At 47.7% G+C, this 15,922-nt stretch overlaps 2 protein-coding genes across 3 annotated transcripts in view; both read right to left on the bottom strand.

Annotated features, from left to right (window-relative positions):
* Positions 1-10,362: 10,362 nt before the first annotated feature.
* On the bottom strand, positions 10,363-12,383 carry PSMB6 (proteasome subunit beta 6). 2 transcript variants are annotated; one of them, XM_021706949.1, is made up of 6 exons: positions 12,237-12,383; positions 11,742-11,809; positions 11,275-11,406; positions 11,032-11,161; positions 10,705-10,849; positions 10,363-10,597 (listed from the first exon to the last, which is right to left on the bottom strand). In XM_021706949.1, exons 1-6 carry the CDS (start codon positions 12,336-12,338, stop codon positions 10,467-10,469), a joined length of 708 nt encoding a protein of 235 aa, XP_021562624.1. In that variant the 5' UTR covers positions 12,339-12,383; the 3' UTR covers positions 10,363-10,466. The 2 variants fall into 2 exon arrangements, with proteins under 2 accessions (XP_021562624.1, XP_008072163.1); XM_008073972.2 differs by having other exon boundaries at positions 10,363-10,578.
* Positions 12,384-15,586: 3,203 nt separating this feature from the next.
* GLTPD2 (glycolipid transfer protein domain containing 2) overlaps positions 15,587-15,922 on the bottom strand; it is a 1,475-nt gene continuing 1,139 nt past the window's right edge. Inside the window, exon 4 of the mRNA XM_008073971.1 lies at positions 15,587-15,922. This exon is cut by the window's right edge and continues 280 nt beyond it. Coding sequence (XP_008072162.1) covers positions 15,674-15,922 — 249 coding nt within the window. The 3' untranslated portion in view covers positions 15,587-15,673.

The following is a 15,922-nucleotide window of genomic DNA, read 5'->3' as shown; positions in this document are numbered from 1 at the left end:
GGCCGGGCAGGTGCTGTCCGCTGTCAGGCCGAGCGCGCCCTGCAGCCGCTTCGTATGCGCTCGACGCCGCGCACATTCCTCTGCTCGGCGCCAGCCACGGCGTCTCCCGCCGCCTGGGTCCCCGCGGGATGCGCCTCCGCAGCGGTGACCTGCACTTGCCCCCTGCCCGGGCCGGCTGCGAACCACATCGAGCCTAGTCCAGATAGCATGTACATGTGGAAGGAATGAGGGAATAAAAGGCCCGAGGAATGGCGGCTGCAAATTCATGAATGTAGGCAGGACGCGGTGGCTCAGGCATGTAATACCAGCACTTTGGGAAGCCGAGGCGAGAGGATTGCAGGGGAGTCCAGAGGTTCGAGACCAGCCTGGGCAACTTGGCGAGACCTCATCTCTACAATAAATCAAAAAATTATCCGGGCATGATGGCGCATGCCCGTAGTTCCAGCTACTTGGAAGGCTGAGGCGGAAGGATCGCCGGAGCCCAGCAGGTCGAGGCTGCGGTGGCCGGGAGCGTGCTACTGCCCTCCAGCCTGGGCAACAGAATGAGACACTGACTCAACAACAACAAAAATCATGAATGTATGATAGCTTGCATCCTTCCGTTTGTTCACCGAACATGTATTGCACTCTTTCTTACTCCGTGCCAGACACAGAGGGCACAGTAGTAAATAAAATAGTTATGGAGGCTGGACGTGATGGCTCACGCCTGTAATCCCAGCACTTTGGGAGGCAGAGGTGAGAGGATTGCCTGAGTCCACAGGTTCAAGACCAACCTGGACAACATGGAGAGCCCTCATCTCTACAATAAACCTCATCTCTACAATAAATTTAAAATTAGCCAGACGTCGGGCGCGCGCTTGTAGTTCCAACTACTTGGAAGGCTGAGGCGGAAGAATCGCCTGAGTCCAGTAGGTTGAGGCTGCGGTGGCTGTGAGTGTGCACTCCAGCCTGGGCGACAGAGTGAGAGTCCGACTCAAAAAAAAAAAATTTTAAAGAAAAGAAGATTTCTTTCTTCTTTTGATAGACATTTGGGTTACTTCTAGGTTTGTCTGTTGTGAGTAGGGCTCCTTTAAGCAGTCCTGTATACGTCTATGTGTGGATATATGTTTTTATTTCTGTTGGGTAAATACCTAGGAGTGGAGTTGCTGGGTCATGTAAGTGTAGGTTTAACTTGTAGGAAACTGCCAATCCCTTTTTTCAAAATGGGTTGTTCCATTTTACATTTCCAAAGTCAATGTATGATGGTTCCCGTTATTCCACAGCAAAGCCAACGTTTGATGTTGTCAGTCTTTAGTGTTGGCCATTCTAATATGTGTTATAGGCACACTACTGCAATTTTATTTGCATTTCTCAGGAGATTAATGGTGTTGACCATGTTTCATGTGCTGACTGGCTATTTGTATATCTTCATTTATAAAGTGACTTATTTTACTAATTTTTAAAAACATATCATTTGTCTTATTGAATTGCAAGAGTTCTCTATATGCTTTGGGTACAAGCCCTTTATCAGATGTATGTATTGCAAATATTTTCACCCAGAATGTAGTTTGTCTTTTCATTTTGAAAATAATAATGCCTTTTGAAGAGATGATGTTTTGATTAATCTGTAGTATATTATTTTCTTTTCTTTTTTTTTGAGTTGGAGTCTCACTCTGTCGCCCAGACTGGAGTGCAGTGGCCGCTCCTGGCCACCGCAGCCTCGACCTGCTGGGCTCTGGTGATCCTTCCGCCTCAGTCTTCCATGTAGCTGGAACTACAGCCGCGTGCTACCACGCCCGGCTGATTTTTTGATTTATTGTAGAGATGAGGTCTCACCAAGTTGCCCGGGCGGGTCTCGAACCCACAGGCTCAGGCAATCCACTCACTTCAGCCTCCCAAAGCGTGGGATTACAGGCTGAGCCACCGAGCCCAACTTGTAGTATATTCTAATAGTAGAATATTACTCAGCAACAAAAATGAATACAGTGTAAAATGTTGTGGGTACTTTAGAAAACAGTTCTTCAGAATGTTAAACATAGAGTTACCATATGACTCAGCATTTCCATTCTTAGGTAGACACCCAAACGAATTGAAAACATATGTCCATGGAAAACCTTGTACACAAAATATTCACAGCAGTATAATGACCAAAAAGTGGAAACAACCCAAGTGTCCATCAACGCATGCATGGGTAAAATATGGCATATCCATATAATGGACTATTATTCAGCTATGAAAAGAAACTAATTACTGATACATGCCACTACCAATGTGAATGAACCTTGAAAACTTATTGCCAAGTGAAAGAAGTCAGACACAAAAGGTCACATACTGTAAAATTTCACTTATATGAAGTGTCCAGAATAAAAAAATCCATAGAGATAGAAAATAGGTTAGTGTGGTTGCCAGAGGCTGAGGAGAAGGAAGAAGGGGGAATGATTGCTAATGGGTACAAGTTTTTTCTTGGGGGTGATGAAAATGTTATATGGTTGTGATGGTTCCACAACTCTGTAAATGTTGTATAAACCACTGGACTGTCTTATTTATTTGTTAATTTTAGAGTCGGAGTTGCACTCTATTGCTCAGGCTCTAGTGCAGTGGCACACTCATGGCCACTGCAGCCTCAGTTCAGACGATCCTTCCACCTCAGCCTTCCAAGTAGCTGGAACCACAGGTGTGTGCCACCACACCCAGGTAATTTTTTTGATTTATTGTAGAGATGAGATCTCACCAGGTTGCTCAGACTGGTCTCAAACCCCTGGGCTCAGGAAATCCTCTCACCTCCGCCTCCCAAAATTCTGGGATTATAGGTGATAGCCATTGCACCTGGCTTTGACTGTCTAATTTTTAAAAGGGAGAATTTTACAGTATATGAATTATATTTCTTTTTTTGTTGTTGTTTTGAGTCAGAGTCTCACTCTGTCACCCAGGCTGGAGTGCAGTGGAACGCTCATGGCCACTGCAGTCTTGACCTGCTGGGCTCAGGTGATACTTCTGCCTCAGTCTTCCAAGTAGCTGGAACTACACCACCACACCCAGCTAATTTTAAGATTTATTATAGAGACGAGGTCTCACCAAGTTGCCCAGACTGGTGTCAAACCCCCGGTCTCAGGCAATGCTCTCGCCTCCACCTCCCAAAGTGCTGGGATTACAGGAATGAGCCATTGTGCCCGGCTATAGATTATATTTCAATAAAGCTGTTAAAAGGGCCAGGTGCGGTGGCTCAAGCCTGTAATCCCAGCACTTTGGGAGGCCGAAGCAGGAGGATTGCCTGAGACCAGGGGTTCAAGACCAGCCTGGGCACCTTGGTGAGATCTCATCTCTACAATAAATAAAAAAAGTTAACCAGACATGGTGGCCCGTGCCTGTAGTTCCAGCTACTTGGGAGGATGAGGCGGAAGAATTGCCTGAGCCCAGCAGGTCGAGCCTGTGGTGGCTATGGGCATGCCACTGCACTGCAGCCTGGGCGACAGAGTGAGACTCCAACTAAAAATAAAAAAAAATGTTGTTAAAAGAACAAATAAGATGTTAATATGTACAACATGGATGAATTTCAAAACCATTATGCTGAAAGAAGCCAGCCACAGAAGAGTAATACTATATTCTATTTATATAAAGTTCTAAAACGAGCAAAACCAATCTATAATGATGGAAATCAGATCAGTATTTGCCTGTGGCCGGAAATGGGGTAAAGATTGCCTGTGAGGGGCACACAAGGGAATATTCCAAGGTGATGAAAATGTCCTATATTTTTATAGAAGTGGTGATCGCATGGGTACATATACTGCCAATACATGTGGAACTGTGCATTAAGATACATGCATCAAATTGTATGTACATTTTTACGTCAACAAAGATCATTTGAAAAACAAAACAAGGGCCATACTCAGTGGCTCACCTGTAATCCCAGCACTTTGGGAGGCCGAGATGAGTGGATTGCCTGAGCGTGTGGGTTCGAGATCAGCCTGGAAAACTTGGCAAGACCTCATCTCTACAATATATCAAAAAATTAGCCGAGTGTGGTGGTGCATGCCTGTAATTCCAGCTACTTGGAAGGCTGAGGCAGGAAGAATCACCTGAACTCAGCAGGTCAAGGTTGCAGTGGCCGTGAGCATGACACTGCACTCCAGCCTGGGTGACAGAGTAAGACTCCAACTCAAAAAAAGAAGAAAAACAAAACAGGGCCAGCGCTGTGGCTCAAGCCTATAATCCCAGCACTTTGGGAGGTCAAGGTGAGAGGATTACCGGAACTCAAGGGTTCAAGACCAGCCTGGCCAACTTGGTGAGACTTCGTCTCTACAATAAATCAAAAAATTAGCCAGGTGTGGTGGTGCATGCCTGTAGTTTCAGCTACTTGGAAGGCTGAGGCAGAGGGATCATCATTGCCTGAGCCCAGCAGGTTGAGGCTACGAAGGCGATGAGCATGCTACTACACTCCAGACTGGGTGACAGAGTGAGACTCCAATTAAAAAAAAAAAAAAGGCCAGGTGCAGTGGCTCACACCTGTAATCTAATCCTAGCACTTTGAGAGGCCAAAGCAGGGGATCAGCCTGGGCAGCATAGTGAGACCTCATCTCTACAAAAAATTAAAAAATTAGCTGAGTATGGTTGCATGTGCCTGTAGTCCCAGCTATTCAGGAGGCTGAGGTGGATCACTTAAACCCAGGAGTTCGAGGCTACAATGAGCCATGATCATGCCACTGTACTCCAGCCTAGGTGACAGAATGACACCCTTAACTCAAAAAAAATAAAAACCAGATTTCTGTCTAAGTCAGGCAGTACAGTATAATGAGCAGTGCATCCTAACATTTCCCATATTGTGACATACAGCGTTTGTACAGCCCCACTAAGAGCACCTAAAAGTACTTAGCTAAGGTGCTCTGAACCCAGAGCTCCCGGCTTCAGCTCTGGTCACACCACATCTGGCTGATGACATCAAAGCCTGCCAACATGTCTGGAAAGTTCCGTGTGCTGGTTAACAGAGTGGACTTTGGGGTCAGACTGACTAGGGATGAGGGTTGTGAGGAAGGCATGGTTTCTATTCTGCTGACAACTGCCTGTATGACCTTGGGCAAATCACCTTATCTCTCAGTGCCTCCCTTTTCTCATCTGTAAAATCAGGGTAGTAATAACACCTCAAAAGATCACTGACATGATTGAGATAACATGTAAAAGTCCTTAACATTTACCTGGCACAGCATAATTAATCAATTACAACTGTCTTCATAATAGGGGGCAAGAGCTACCAGAACGTTTAATGAGATTATAACATTTCCCTAGCTCGTAAAGTTTCTTGTTCTTAAAAAAAAATAGAGAGCCGGGCTCAGTGGCTCAGCCTGTAATCCCGCGCCTTTGGGAGGCTGAGGTGAGTCGATTGCCTGAGCCTGTGGGTTCGAGACCCGCCTGGGCAACTTGGCAAGACCTCATCTCTACAATAAATCAAAAAAATTAGCCGGGCATGGTAGCGCGCGCCTGTAGTTCCAGCTACTTGGAAGGCTGAGGCGGAAGGATCGCCGGAGCCCAGCAGGTCGAGGCTGCAGTGGCCGGAATCGGCCACTGCACTCCAGTCTGGGCGACAGAGTGAGACTCCAACTCAAAAAATAAAAAAAAAGAAAAGAGTATTCTTTAAAATTTTACATCTTAGACACTTCCGTTCTCATTCTAAAATACAAATGGGCTGGGTGTGGTGGTTCATGCCTGTAATCCCAGCACTTTGGGAGGCCAAGGCAGGATTGCTTGAGCCCAGGAGTTTGAGACCAGCCTAGGAAAAAGAGCATCTCTAAAAAAAAAAAAATAGAAAAATTAGCTGGCCGTGGTGATACACACCTGTAGTCCCAGTTACTTGGGAGGCTGAGGCAGGAGGATAGATAACTGGAGCCCAGGAATTCAAGGCTATGGTGAGCCGTGATCATGTCACTACTCCAACCTCAGTGACAAAGTGAAATCCTTTCTGAAAAACAAAACCAGAGGCATCCCCAGCAGTGTCCAGCCTGGCGCCGAGCTATAGAGCATTACTGTTCTGAATTTTCACTGCATTTGTCTGTCACAACACCTTTGAGTCTGTCTTCACCATGCCACCTCTCCCAGTCTTCTCTTAACTTCTCCATAGGGATCTGAAAGAACCTCAAAACTAAGGGGACATAAAAGAATAGGTATTTCAATAGGAGTGCCCCCTCACCCCTTCCCTCCTCCCTCCTCTCCCCGCTTCTATCCCCTGGCGCCTATAATCACCAGGCGGTTTGAGGCTAAGTGGTAGTTTTGCCCATGGTGGGGGGGCTTGGAAACCACACCCCTCCCCCCCTGGGGCCCTCCTGGTCATTGCTAGCATCTCAGTCTCCTTCATTGTTGAGATGGGTCTGAAAGGCGCATGGTGTTTCCCATGGTGTGGATGCCGAAGACAGCGGGGGACTGAAAAAGGAGCAGGTATTGGGGTAAACTGAGAGGAAAGGGGCACTGTCAGGCAGACAGACTACTACACTGGGGGAGAGATAAGTGCTCAACCCCTGGGTGGGAGGTGAATCCCTCAAGTTCTCACAGGACTGGCTAAATACTGTGTAAGGCTCAGTACAAAATGACAAAGTTGGGCCCTTCGTTAAAAATTTAAGAATTTCAAGATGGTGACAGCAGAGCACTACACCAAGGGCGGCGGCCCTTCTGTGTGCGGGGGACCCTGCGCAACTGCATAGGTGGCATGCTTGCGAGCCAGTTCTGCTCACTTGGCAACATTCCCTCTCCTTCTTCCTGCTGCGCCATAGACAATCTACACCACCCCCAGACCCTCATGTGTCTTCCCTGACTTCTTTCCTCCTCATCCCTGGGTGAGGAGATGGGAGTTGAACCCTGACCTACAATTTCCTTCTTCCTCTTCCAATCTCTCTTTTAGGCCTGGGTCCTGCCACCCCTCCAGCTCCTAGTCCAACTGTAAGCACCATCATGGCTGAGGGAGGGGTACCCTCACCAGAGGCTGGTGCCTACTTCAGCAGAAAAGCCCGACTCTCCTTCCGTCACCAACTGCATGACATAGCATCGACCAATGACTCCACCATTTGAAGGGTTGAACCTCCAGGAAGCCTTGATAACCTTCCTTCCCACACTTCTCTGTGATCCTAGTGTCCTGCTTCCCCAAATCCCTCATAACCTTCTTATTAAATACATTCAGAGTTGCCAAGTGCTGTGGGTAAGTGTGTGGTAGGGTGGGGAGCAGATGGGGACCAAGGCACTAGGGCTGGGCTATGGGGTTGAGGTGGGAAGTATTGCATGGAGTGGGACTGGGGACACAGGAATGGTGAATGCAAGACAGCTGGTCTAATGCAGAACCCTGGTGTGGCTAGCCAGAAAGTAGAGTCTGTTCAAGTCAATCACCAGGATTGAGTGTGATAAGAGCAGTTTGGAGAGACTAGGGGCCAGGCAGGACAGCAGATGGGGTTAAGCAGCACATTCGTTCAACAAATGTCCAGTATCTACCCCATGCCAGGCATTGAAGATCTATCAATGAGCCAGGAAGAAAGAATTCTCTTTTCTCACTGAGCTTTCTAGTAGTGAGAGATAGACAATAATAAACAAGTAAACACATCAGCATGATGAGATAATGAATTGCTACGAAGAAATTTAAACAGGTAATGTGAGAGTGGAATGGGGGAGGGTGGCATTTCTTTAATTTCAGGTGGTCAAGAAAAGCCTTGCTGTTGAGGTGACATTTGAGCTGAGACCTGAATGATGAGTGGCCATGTGAAAACCAGGGAATGGTGTTTCAGTGTAGGTTTACTGATTCTAACAAGTGTACAACTCGGATGTAGGACAAAGGCAGCAAGTGTTGGGGGGGGTCATATGGGAACTCTCTGTACCTTCAACTCAATTTTGGGTGAATCGAAAACTGCTCTAAAAAATAAAGACTAGCTGGGCTCAGTGGCTCAGCCTGTAATCCTGCGCCTTGAGAGGCTGAGGTGAGTGGATTGTCTGAGCCCGCGGGTTCGAGACCCGCCTGGGCAACTTGGTGAGACCTCATCTCTACAATAAATCAAAAAATTAGCCGGGTGTGGTAGCGCACGCCTGTAGTTCCAGCTACTTGGAAGGCTGAGGCGGAAGGATCGCCAGAGCCCAGTAGGTCGAGGCTGCGATGGCTGGGAGCAGCCACTGCACTCCAGTCAGGGTGACAGAGTGAGACTCCAACTCAAAAAAAAAAAAAAAAAAAAGACTATTTAAAAATAGCCAAGGTCGGGTGGGGTGGCTCACACCTGTAATCCAGCACTTTGGGAGGCAGAGACGAGAGGATTACCTAAACCCAGGGGTTCGAGACCAGCCTGGGCAACTTGGCAAGACCTTGTCTCTACAATACATTTTAAAAAATTAGTTGGGTTTGGTGGTGCACACCTGTGGTTTCAGCTACTTGGAAGGCTGAGGTGGAAGGATCGCCTGAGTCCAGCAGTCTGAGGTTGTGGTGGCTGTGAGCATGCCACTGCACTCCAGCCTGGGTGACAGTGAGACTCCAACTAAAAAAAAATTAAAATTAAAAAAAAAATAGCCAGGTGAAGTGGGTGAGTACCTACAGTCCCTGCTACTCCAGAGGCCGAGGTAGAAGAATCACTGGAGCCCAGCAGTTTGAGACCAGCCTGGAACATGCAGTAAAACTTCTCAGCTGGGTACGGTGGCTCATGTCTGTAATCCCAGCACTTTGGGAGGCTGAGGCAAGAGGATTACTTGAGCCCAGGGGTTTGAGACCAGCCTGGGCAACTTGGTGAGACCTTATCTCTACAATAAATAAAAAAACTAGCTAGGCATGGGGGTGCATGCCTGTGGTTCCAGCTGCTTGGAAGGCTGAGGCAGAAGGATCACCTGAGCCCAGTAGGTCAAAGCTGTGGTAGCTGAGTGTGATGGCACTCCAGTCTGGGTGACAGAGTGAGACTCTGACTAAAAAAAAATCATCTAAAAAAATAAATAAATTATATATATATATATACTTAAATAATTGAAGAACTGTTTCAGGCAGAGAATACAGCAAAAGCGAGTGTAAAATCTCAGAGGTTCTAGGACACAGAAAAAAAAAGCCAGTGACTAGAATGTCGTTAGGGGAACTGTTGGGTCTTTAGGCCACAGTAAGGAGCCAAAATATTATTCTAGGTGGAATGATAAGACATCGAAGCATGGTTAAGCAGGGAAACAACATGGTCTCAAACTTACAAAGATCATTTGGGCTGCTGCATGGGGAATGTGGAAGCAGCAAGGCTTTTGCAGAGGTTGCCGCCAACTTCTCAGATAAATGATGGCTTGGAACAGGACAGTGGTGTGGAGATGGTAAGAGGTGGGTGGATGGAGACCAGGTACATTTTCTGAAAGTTTTCAGGGCTTACTATTAGATTGAAAGTGGAGTGCAAGGAAAAGAGAGGAATACAAAATGATGCCTTGAGATAGAGAGGACTGAAGCATAAAAATAAAAAGTTCCGCATTTTATTTAAGTTTGAGATACATGTTTGCGGTCAGAGATTCTTCTCTGGTCTTGTTCACTTAATCCAGGTGCTCCCTAGCTCTTAAGGAAGCCTCGCTTCTACTCCTCAAAATCCTCCAGGGCAGGATTACATTCTAGAACAAGGCTTTCAAATTTGCTTCCACAGCTCCCTGATCCATATACTGGAGCAAAGAAGAGTGGGGGAAGACTGAGACTATGTCACTGTCAGTGAGCACCAGAGTTCCTTTTGGTCCCTGGCTTGAATGGAGATAGTTCCCAAGGGGCCAGAGAGTCCATTTTCAGTCTCCCCTCCAAGTTGCTGAAGACTGCCTTATCATCACAATCCCATGGGAATGGTGGTTTCCAGAGCTGGCCAAAAGCACTCCCTGTGGCTACTCTCTCCCACTCAAGGTTCTTCTTAAATTCCATCTGCAGACAAGGCCCACCTTTCTCCCAAAGCCAAGAAAGCTGCCCTACTACTTTTGACCACAAGATGAGGTGACAGAGATTAAGTATGGAGAGAGGGGACTATGAAAATGGGCTGGTAGAGAGTCCTTCTGGCCTTAGGGGCAGTTAGTAACCCATGATGACTGGCAGGAAGCAGGTTAAGGCTAAGGAGAGGTGACCCCAGTTTCAGTCAGAATTCTGAGTTCCATCTTGGGCTTGAACAGGGTGGGGTGTGGGTGGTAGACTCCACATCAATCACATTCTGATGACTCAAGGACCTGGATATGGTCAGGGAAAGGAAGTTTAGGGGAAGGTGGTCTGGAGAAGAGTTTGAAAACCAACTATGTAAAGGCTTAGAAAGAAATGAAGCATTCATAAGCTCCCTTTATCTCCTCTCCAACTTTCTCAGAGGTCAATGCTGTGATTAGCACAAACAGGAGTGGGCCAGACAAATTCTAGCTTGAGGTCAAGAAAAGAATTTCAAAACACAAAGATTCTCTTTGACAAACTTTATTAAATGCTGCATTGGTATGGAATATCTCTTAATGCATACTAGAATTTCAGGATTCAGGGGGGTGGTAAAGTGGCAATGGTGAATTTAGGTATCTGGTCTCCTAAAAGTACCTGCCGCTCTACCCCTGACTCTGCAATGGCTGCCAGGCGGATCACCCCTCCACTGGAGCCATCCCGCTCCATGGCCAACGCAAGAGCTGTGGATAAAGGAGAAAACTGAGTTCAGAGTCAGATGCCGGGATTACTGCAAGGAATGAGGAATGTTGGCCTGGCTTCAGTAGCAGGGGCTTGAAGCTCACAGGCCCAGAAGCCCAAGTTCTCACCATTGGCAGTGAATTGCAGACACTCTTCCTTGGTCATGCCCTCCCGGTAGGTGGCATCGACATAGCCATATATATAGGAACTCCCAGAACCTCCAATGGCAAAAGACTGCCTTACCATCATACCGCCCATGGGCACTGAGTAAACCTGCCAGATGGAAGAAAAAGAGTCACTGGTTGCACCCTCTCTCTAACACAAGTACATTCACTGTCTATTGTGTTATTGGTCTGGGAGTGTTAATAGTAAGTGAGGCAGAGACTAGAAAGAGAAATAGAAAGTGGTTGGCGGGGTGGGGTGGGGTGGTGTGTGTGTATGTGTGTGTGTCTGACCTGCCCTCCTTCTTGAGGGTCCCAGCCTGCAATGATGATTCCTGCCATGAGGTCTTCCCGGTATCGGTAACACATCTCCTTAAAGAGGCTGGCTGCTGTGTGTACCAGTGGAGGTTCATTCAGTTCAATGCTAGAGAGTGAGGGGAGTCACAAAGAAAGTAGTGTCAGGACCTGGGAGCCAAGCTGTTTAGCTCCTCAAGTCCCAACTCCCCTCAGATACTGCTCCTCCCTGCCCACAAGCACCTGTGAAAACCAAGCTGATAAGTGACAGCATCAGCTACTGCCTGGGTATCAGCTGCTGAGCCTGAGCGGCAGCAGAAAATGTGGTCGTGAATAGGAGTCAGCTTGTCAGTCACTCGATTGGCAATGTAGGACCTGCAGGATGGCAAAATGGTAAGGAAAGAATCCCACCAGCCTCCCACCTCCATCCCATCACAATCTACTCCCTTAGGGATCAGGGACAGGAATTTCAGTATTGCCTATTAGTTCTCAACCAAACTGGAGCAGGCTGGGTGGAGAACAGACCACTGTAAGGATTTCACCAAAGGGTGAGGGGCACTTAAAGTAATAGAAGCTGGAACAAATCTTTATCTCCAGGAAGAAGAGAAACTACCCTGCCCACAGTGGTCTGTGGATGGTAAGGGTGGACTGTCAGGCAAGGAGGGAAAGGAAAGATGGAAAGCCCGTTCATAAATCTGTACTGAGCTTACCCAGTGGTTGTTCTGGAGTCGGCCCCCAGAACCACGCCCCCGTCAAATTGCACGGCCATGATAGTTGTCTGGGAAAGGGGGGAAAGGGGTGAGTCTGGGCCTTTCCACATTCTCCAGGATACACAAACCTTAATGATCCCTCCACCTAGTCCCTAGAATAGCAAGTTCGTGCGCCGCCGACCCATTTCAAATAGCACAGAGGCCTCAACACCCCGCACAATACCAAATCCCAACCCTCAAATCTCAAAAGACTCATCCTGGCTTCACTTGTACTGCAGGATTCCAGAATTCCACGCTACAGTCCACCCTCTGCCCTCTGCCGCCCAGTATGGACGAATCACACCACTCCAGCATCCTCAGGATACCTCTCCCCCTGTCTGGAACACAACACAGTCCACCTCCCCTCTGCCGCCATAGATCTCCCAACCCCACTCAGGCTTTATCCTTTCGTGACAGGCCATGTGTACACATGATGAACCTCGACTCCTTCCTCACCCCTGTGGACACTTCCCGGTTTTCCCAGTCTGGAGCGATGGCCTCCGGCCCCCAGGCCGGTGCCGGCCCCACTCCCCGAGCAGCTACTAAGGTGGCCGCCATCTTCCTCCTCCGGTGCTGCCTCAAAGCAACTGTCGTAAAGCGCTCGGTCACTCTCTTTAGTCGTGCTCTGAGGCCTTCTGGGATCGAAGCTACGCCACGGTTGACGGCAGAAGGGAAAAGAAAGGTCCCGTACTGCCTAGAGACGGCTCTTTTGCGACAGTGGGCGCTTGATGGCAGTGTGGCAAGCAACTAACAGCAACACGGCTGCAGAAAAACCACCACCAGCACCACCAGAAAAAGCGGTCCTGTTGGCCTGCGCCTCATTGATCTGATAGGCGTTGCAGTTCAAAGGATCCACAAATCTATATTTGAGAGTCTCGGAGTTAGAAAGACCACCATGCTTTCATTTATTTTGAGTAGACACCTAGGGCATATGCTAGTGGTGGAATTGATGGGTCCTATGGTGACTCTATTTTTAATATTTGGAAAAACCAGCAATCATTTTCTACAGCAGTTACCATTTTGCATTCCCACCAGCCATGTATGAGGGTTTGTTTCTCCACTTCCTTACTAACATCTGTTGTGGTGCATCTTTTTTTTTGAGTCAGAGTCTCACTCTGTTGCCCAGGTTGGAATACAGTGGCATGCCGACAGACTACTGCAGTTTCGACCCACTGGGGTCAGGTGATCCTTCTGCCTCAGCCTTCCAAGTAGCTGGAACCACAGGCGCACTTCCAAGTAGTTGGAACCACAGGCCAGCTAATTTTGTTTATTTATTGCAGAGATGAAGTCTCGCCACGTTGCCCAGGCTGGTCTTGAACCCCGGACTCAGACAATCCTCTCGCCACTGCCTCCCAAAGTGCTGGGATTACAAGAGCTCACCCAGCTCTTTGTTACAGATCTAATCCGATTTTCTATTGGTTCTTGAGTCTTTTTTTTTTTTTAAGCTATACCTGCTGAAATGGGATTGAGTCAAATTTGTTAGTTTATATCTTTCTAGGGATTTGTTCATTTCATCTAGGTTATCTAATTTGTTGACCAGCAATTTTCTATAGTATTCTGTTATAATCTTTTTTATTTCTGTAAAGTCAGTAATAATGTCCCCCCTTTCATTCTAGATTTTAGTAATTTGAGTCTTCTCTCTTTTTTTCTTAGTCTATCTAGGTAAAAGTTTGTTAATCCTGTTGATCTTTCAAAGAATCAACTTTAGAGTTCATTGATTTTTCTCTATTGTTTTTCTTTCTTTCTTTTTTTTTGAGTTGGAGTCTCACTCTGTCGCCCAGACTGGAGTGCAGTGACTGCTCCCAGCTACTGCAGCCTCGACCTGCTGGGCTCCAGCGATTCTTCCCCCTCAGCCTTCCAAGTAGCTGGAACTACAGGCGCGCGCTACCACGCCCAGCTTTTTTTGATTTATTGTAGAGATGAGGTCTTGCTAAGTTGCCCAGGCAGATCTCAAATCCATGGGCTCAGGCAATCCACTCACCTCAGCCTCCCAAAGCGTGGGACTACAGGCCGAGCCACCAAGCCTGGCTCTCTATTGTTTTTCTATTCTCTATTTTATCTCTACTTTAATCCTTATTCTTTCTTCTGATTTCTTTAGATTTAGTTTGCTCTTCTTTTTCTAGTTTGTTTGTTTATTTATGTATTTTTGAGTTGCAGTTTCACTCTGTCACCCAGGCTGGAGTGCAGTGGCCTGCTCATAGCCACCACAGCTTCCACCTGCTGAGCTGAGATGATCCTTCTGCCTCAGCCTTTCAAGTAGCTGAAACCACAGGCATGCACCACCATACCCGGCTAATTTTTTTATTTATTGTAGAGACGAAGTCTTGCCATGTTGCTCAGGCTGATCTCAAACCCGTGGACTCAGGCAATCCTCTAGCCTCTGCCTCCCCAAGTGCTGGGATTACAGGCATGAGCCACCACGTCTAGCCCTTTTTCTGACTTAAAGAGGAAAGTCATTTGTCCATGTGGGTAAGAAGCATTCTAAACATGGAACAACAAATACAAAGGACCTGAGGCAGGAGCATGTCTGATATGTTCAATGAACAATGAGGATGTCAATTTGGCAGTGCAGATAATGTAGGATCTTGACAAAGCTTTCTGTCATTCACACTAAAAATATTACCCAGAATACCTTCTGCTTAAGCTTTTAAAACTTTTAGTTTGAATGCTATGGGAAGCCATTGGAAGATTTTGAGGAGGGAAGTGACATGATGTGATTTTAAGGTGACACATTTTAAAGTGTCTCTTTGACAGTCCTATTGAAAATACATTAGAAGGAGAAAAGGATGGGCAGAAAGGCAATTAGGAGACTATTGCAATAATCTAGGTGATATATAAGGTTGACTTGGACAAATGTAGTGTCCAAATGTAGTGGAGAAAGTGGGAAATGGAGATTCTCACAAATTGGTTGTTGGTGTGATGAAAGAGAAACAGAGGGTTGGGATGACAAAGGTTTTTGACATGAGGACCTGGAAGAATGAAGTTGTCATTTACTGAGCTAGCAAAGACTATGAAGGGAGAATTTGGGGGTGGAGGGGGTGTTAGAAACTTAGTTTTGGACATATTAGAGGTTTACTATGCCTAGTTGACATCCAAGTGGAAATGCCAAATAGGCAGTTGTATATGTAGGATTATGGAGTCCAGGAGATTGGATAACTCCAGCAGATTGGAGTTATTATTTGGGAGTTATCAATAATGTATGAAATGGTCAAGCTCTTTCATTTTCAGTATTGTGGGAATGACCAAGGAGTCATTTAATAAACATATTATCAAGCTGAGCACCTGCTTGGTGTGCACAGGTTTTAGACCTGAGTAGTTGAAGGAACATGGTATCACGTATTCATAGACAAGGAATGCAGGAGAAGTGCAGTTCTGGGGATAGGGTGGTGTGATCCGCGTCGGATGTGTTGCATTTGCTATGTCTGTGGAAGCGTCCAGGACACTTCCTGCATTCTTGGCTGAATAGGGGTGGAACTCAGGGACAGGTCTGGGCTGGAGACTTGGCCTGTATTTGGCAACTGAAGCCACGGGAGTGGTTGAGCTAGGCCAGGAGAAGCGTGAGTGTCCCGGCTGCCGAGAACAGGGATGACACATCTTCCTACATTCATTTCTCATTTCCCATAAGCGCCTGCCGTCATCATATAAAACGTCCTACGTCGACGGCTGCCAGAGAATACTTTTTATTCCGGGAAGCTCTTTCCATCTTTCTGAGACTGCGTTTAGAAGAAGAAACTCAAAACCATCCCCCGCCAGGGACAGGCCTTGGCTGCAGTGATGTCACTAAAGAGGCGGGCTCTCGAGGCGGCCCCGGCGTCGCTGGGGCTCGACCCGGGGCCGCGCTGGCCCCACCCCGGGGCGATTCCTTCCCCGCCGGCCCCCAGCAGCCGCCGTCCTCAGGCTAGCAGGAGCAGGTCGTGCTCGGCCAGCAGGCCCTGGGTGCGGTTGTAGACATCCTCCAGGGTGCCGGCGGCCCGGGCCAGCGCGACCCGCGCCTCCGCCTCTGGGGCTCCTGGGCACGCCAGCTCGAGCAGGCGGCGGCGGCCGGGGAAGGCGAGGAAGGCGAGGCGGGCGGCCTGACGGATGAGCCAGGGGTGATGCGGGGCCAGGGCCGCGCCGTAGGCGTCGCTGCACTGCACGCCGGC

This window comes from Carlito syrichta, unplaced genomic scaffold, assembly GCF_000164805.1.
Source record: "Carlito syrichta isolate Samal-C Ts95f unplaced genomic scaffold, Tarsius_syrichta-2.0.1 Scaffold316228, whole genome shotgun sequence".
Classification (NCBI taxonomy): Eukaryota; Metazoa; Chordata; class Mammalia; order Primates; family Tarsiidae; genus Carlito; species Carlito syrichta.
This window is presented reverse-complemented; position numbering and strand designations above follow the sequence as displayed.

Excerpts from the sequence above, each read along its gene's own strand:
- PSMB6 (XM_008073972.2), bottom strand. The coding sequence starts at position 12,338 with ATGGCGGCCACCTTAGTAGCTGCTCGGGGAGTGGGGCCGGCACCGGCC. Across the intron at positions 11,407-11,741 it reads GACTCCAGAACAACCACTGG|GTCCTACATTGCCAATCGAG; the intron begins GTAAGCTCAGTA and ends GCCATCCTGCAG. Across the intron at positions 11,162-11,274 it reads TATCAGCTTGGTTTTCACAG|CATTGAACTGAATGAACCTC; the intron begins GTGCTTGTGGGC and ends CTCACTCTCTAG.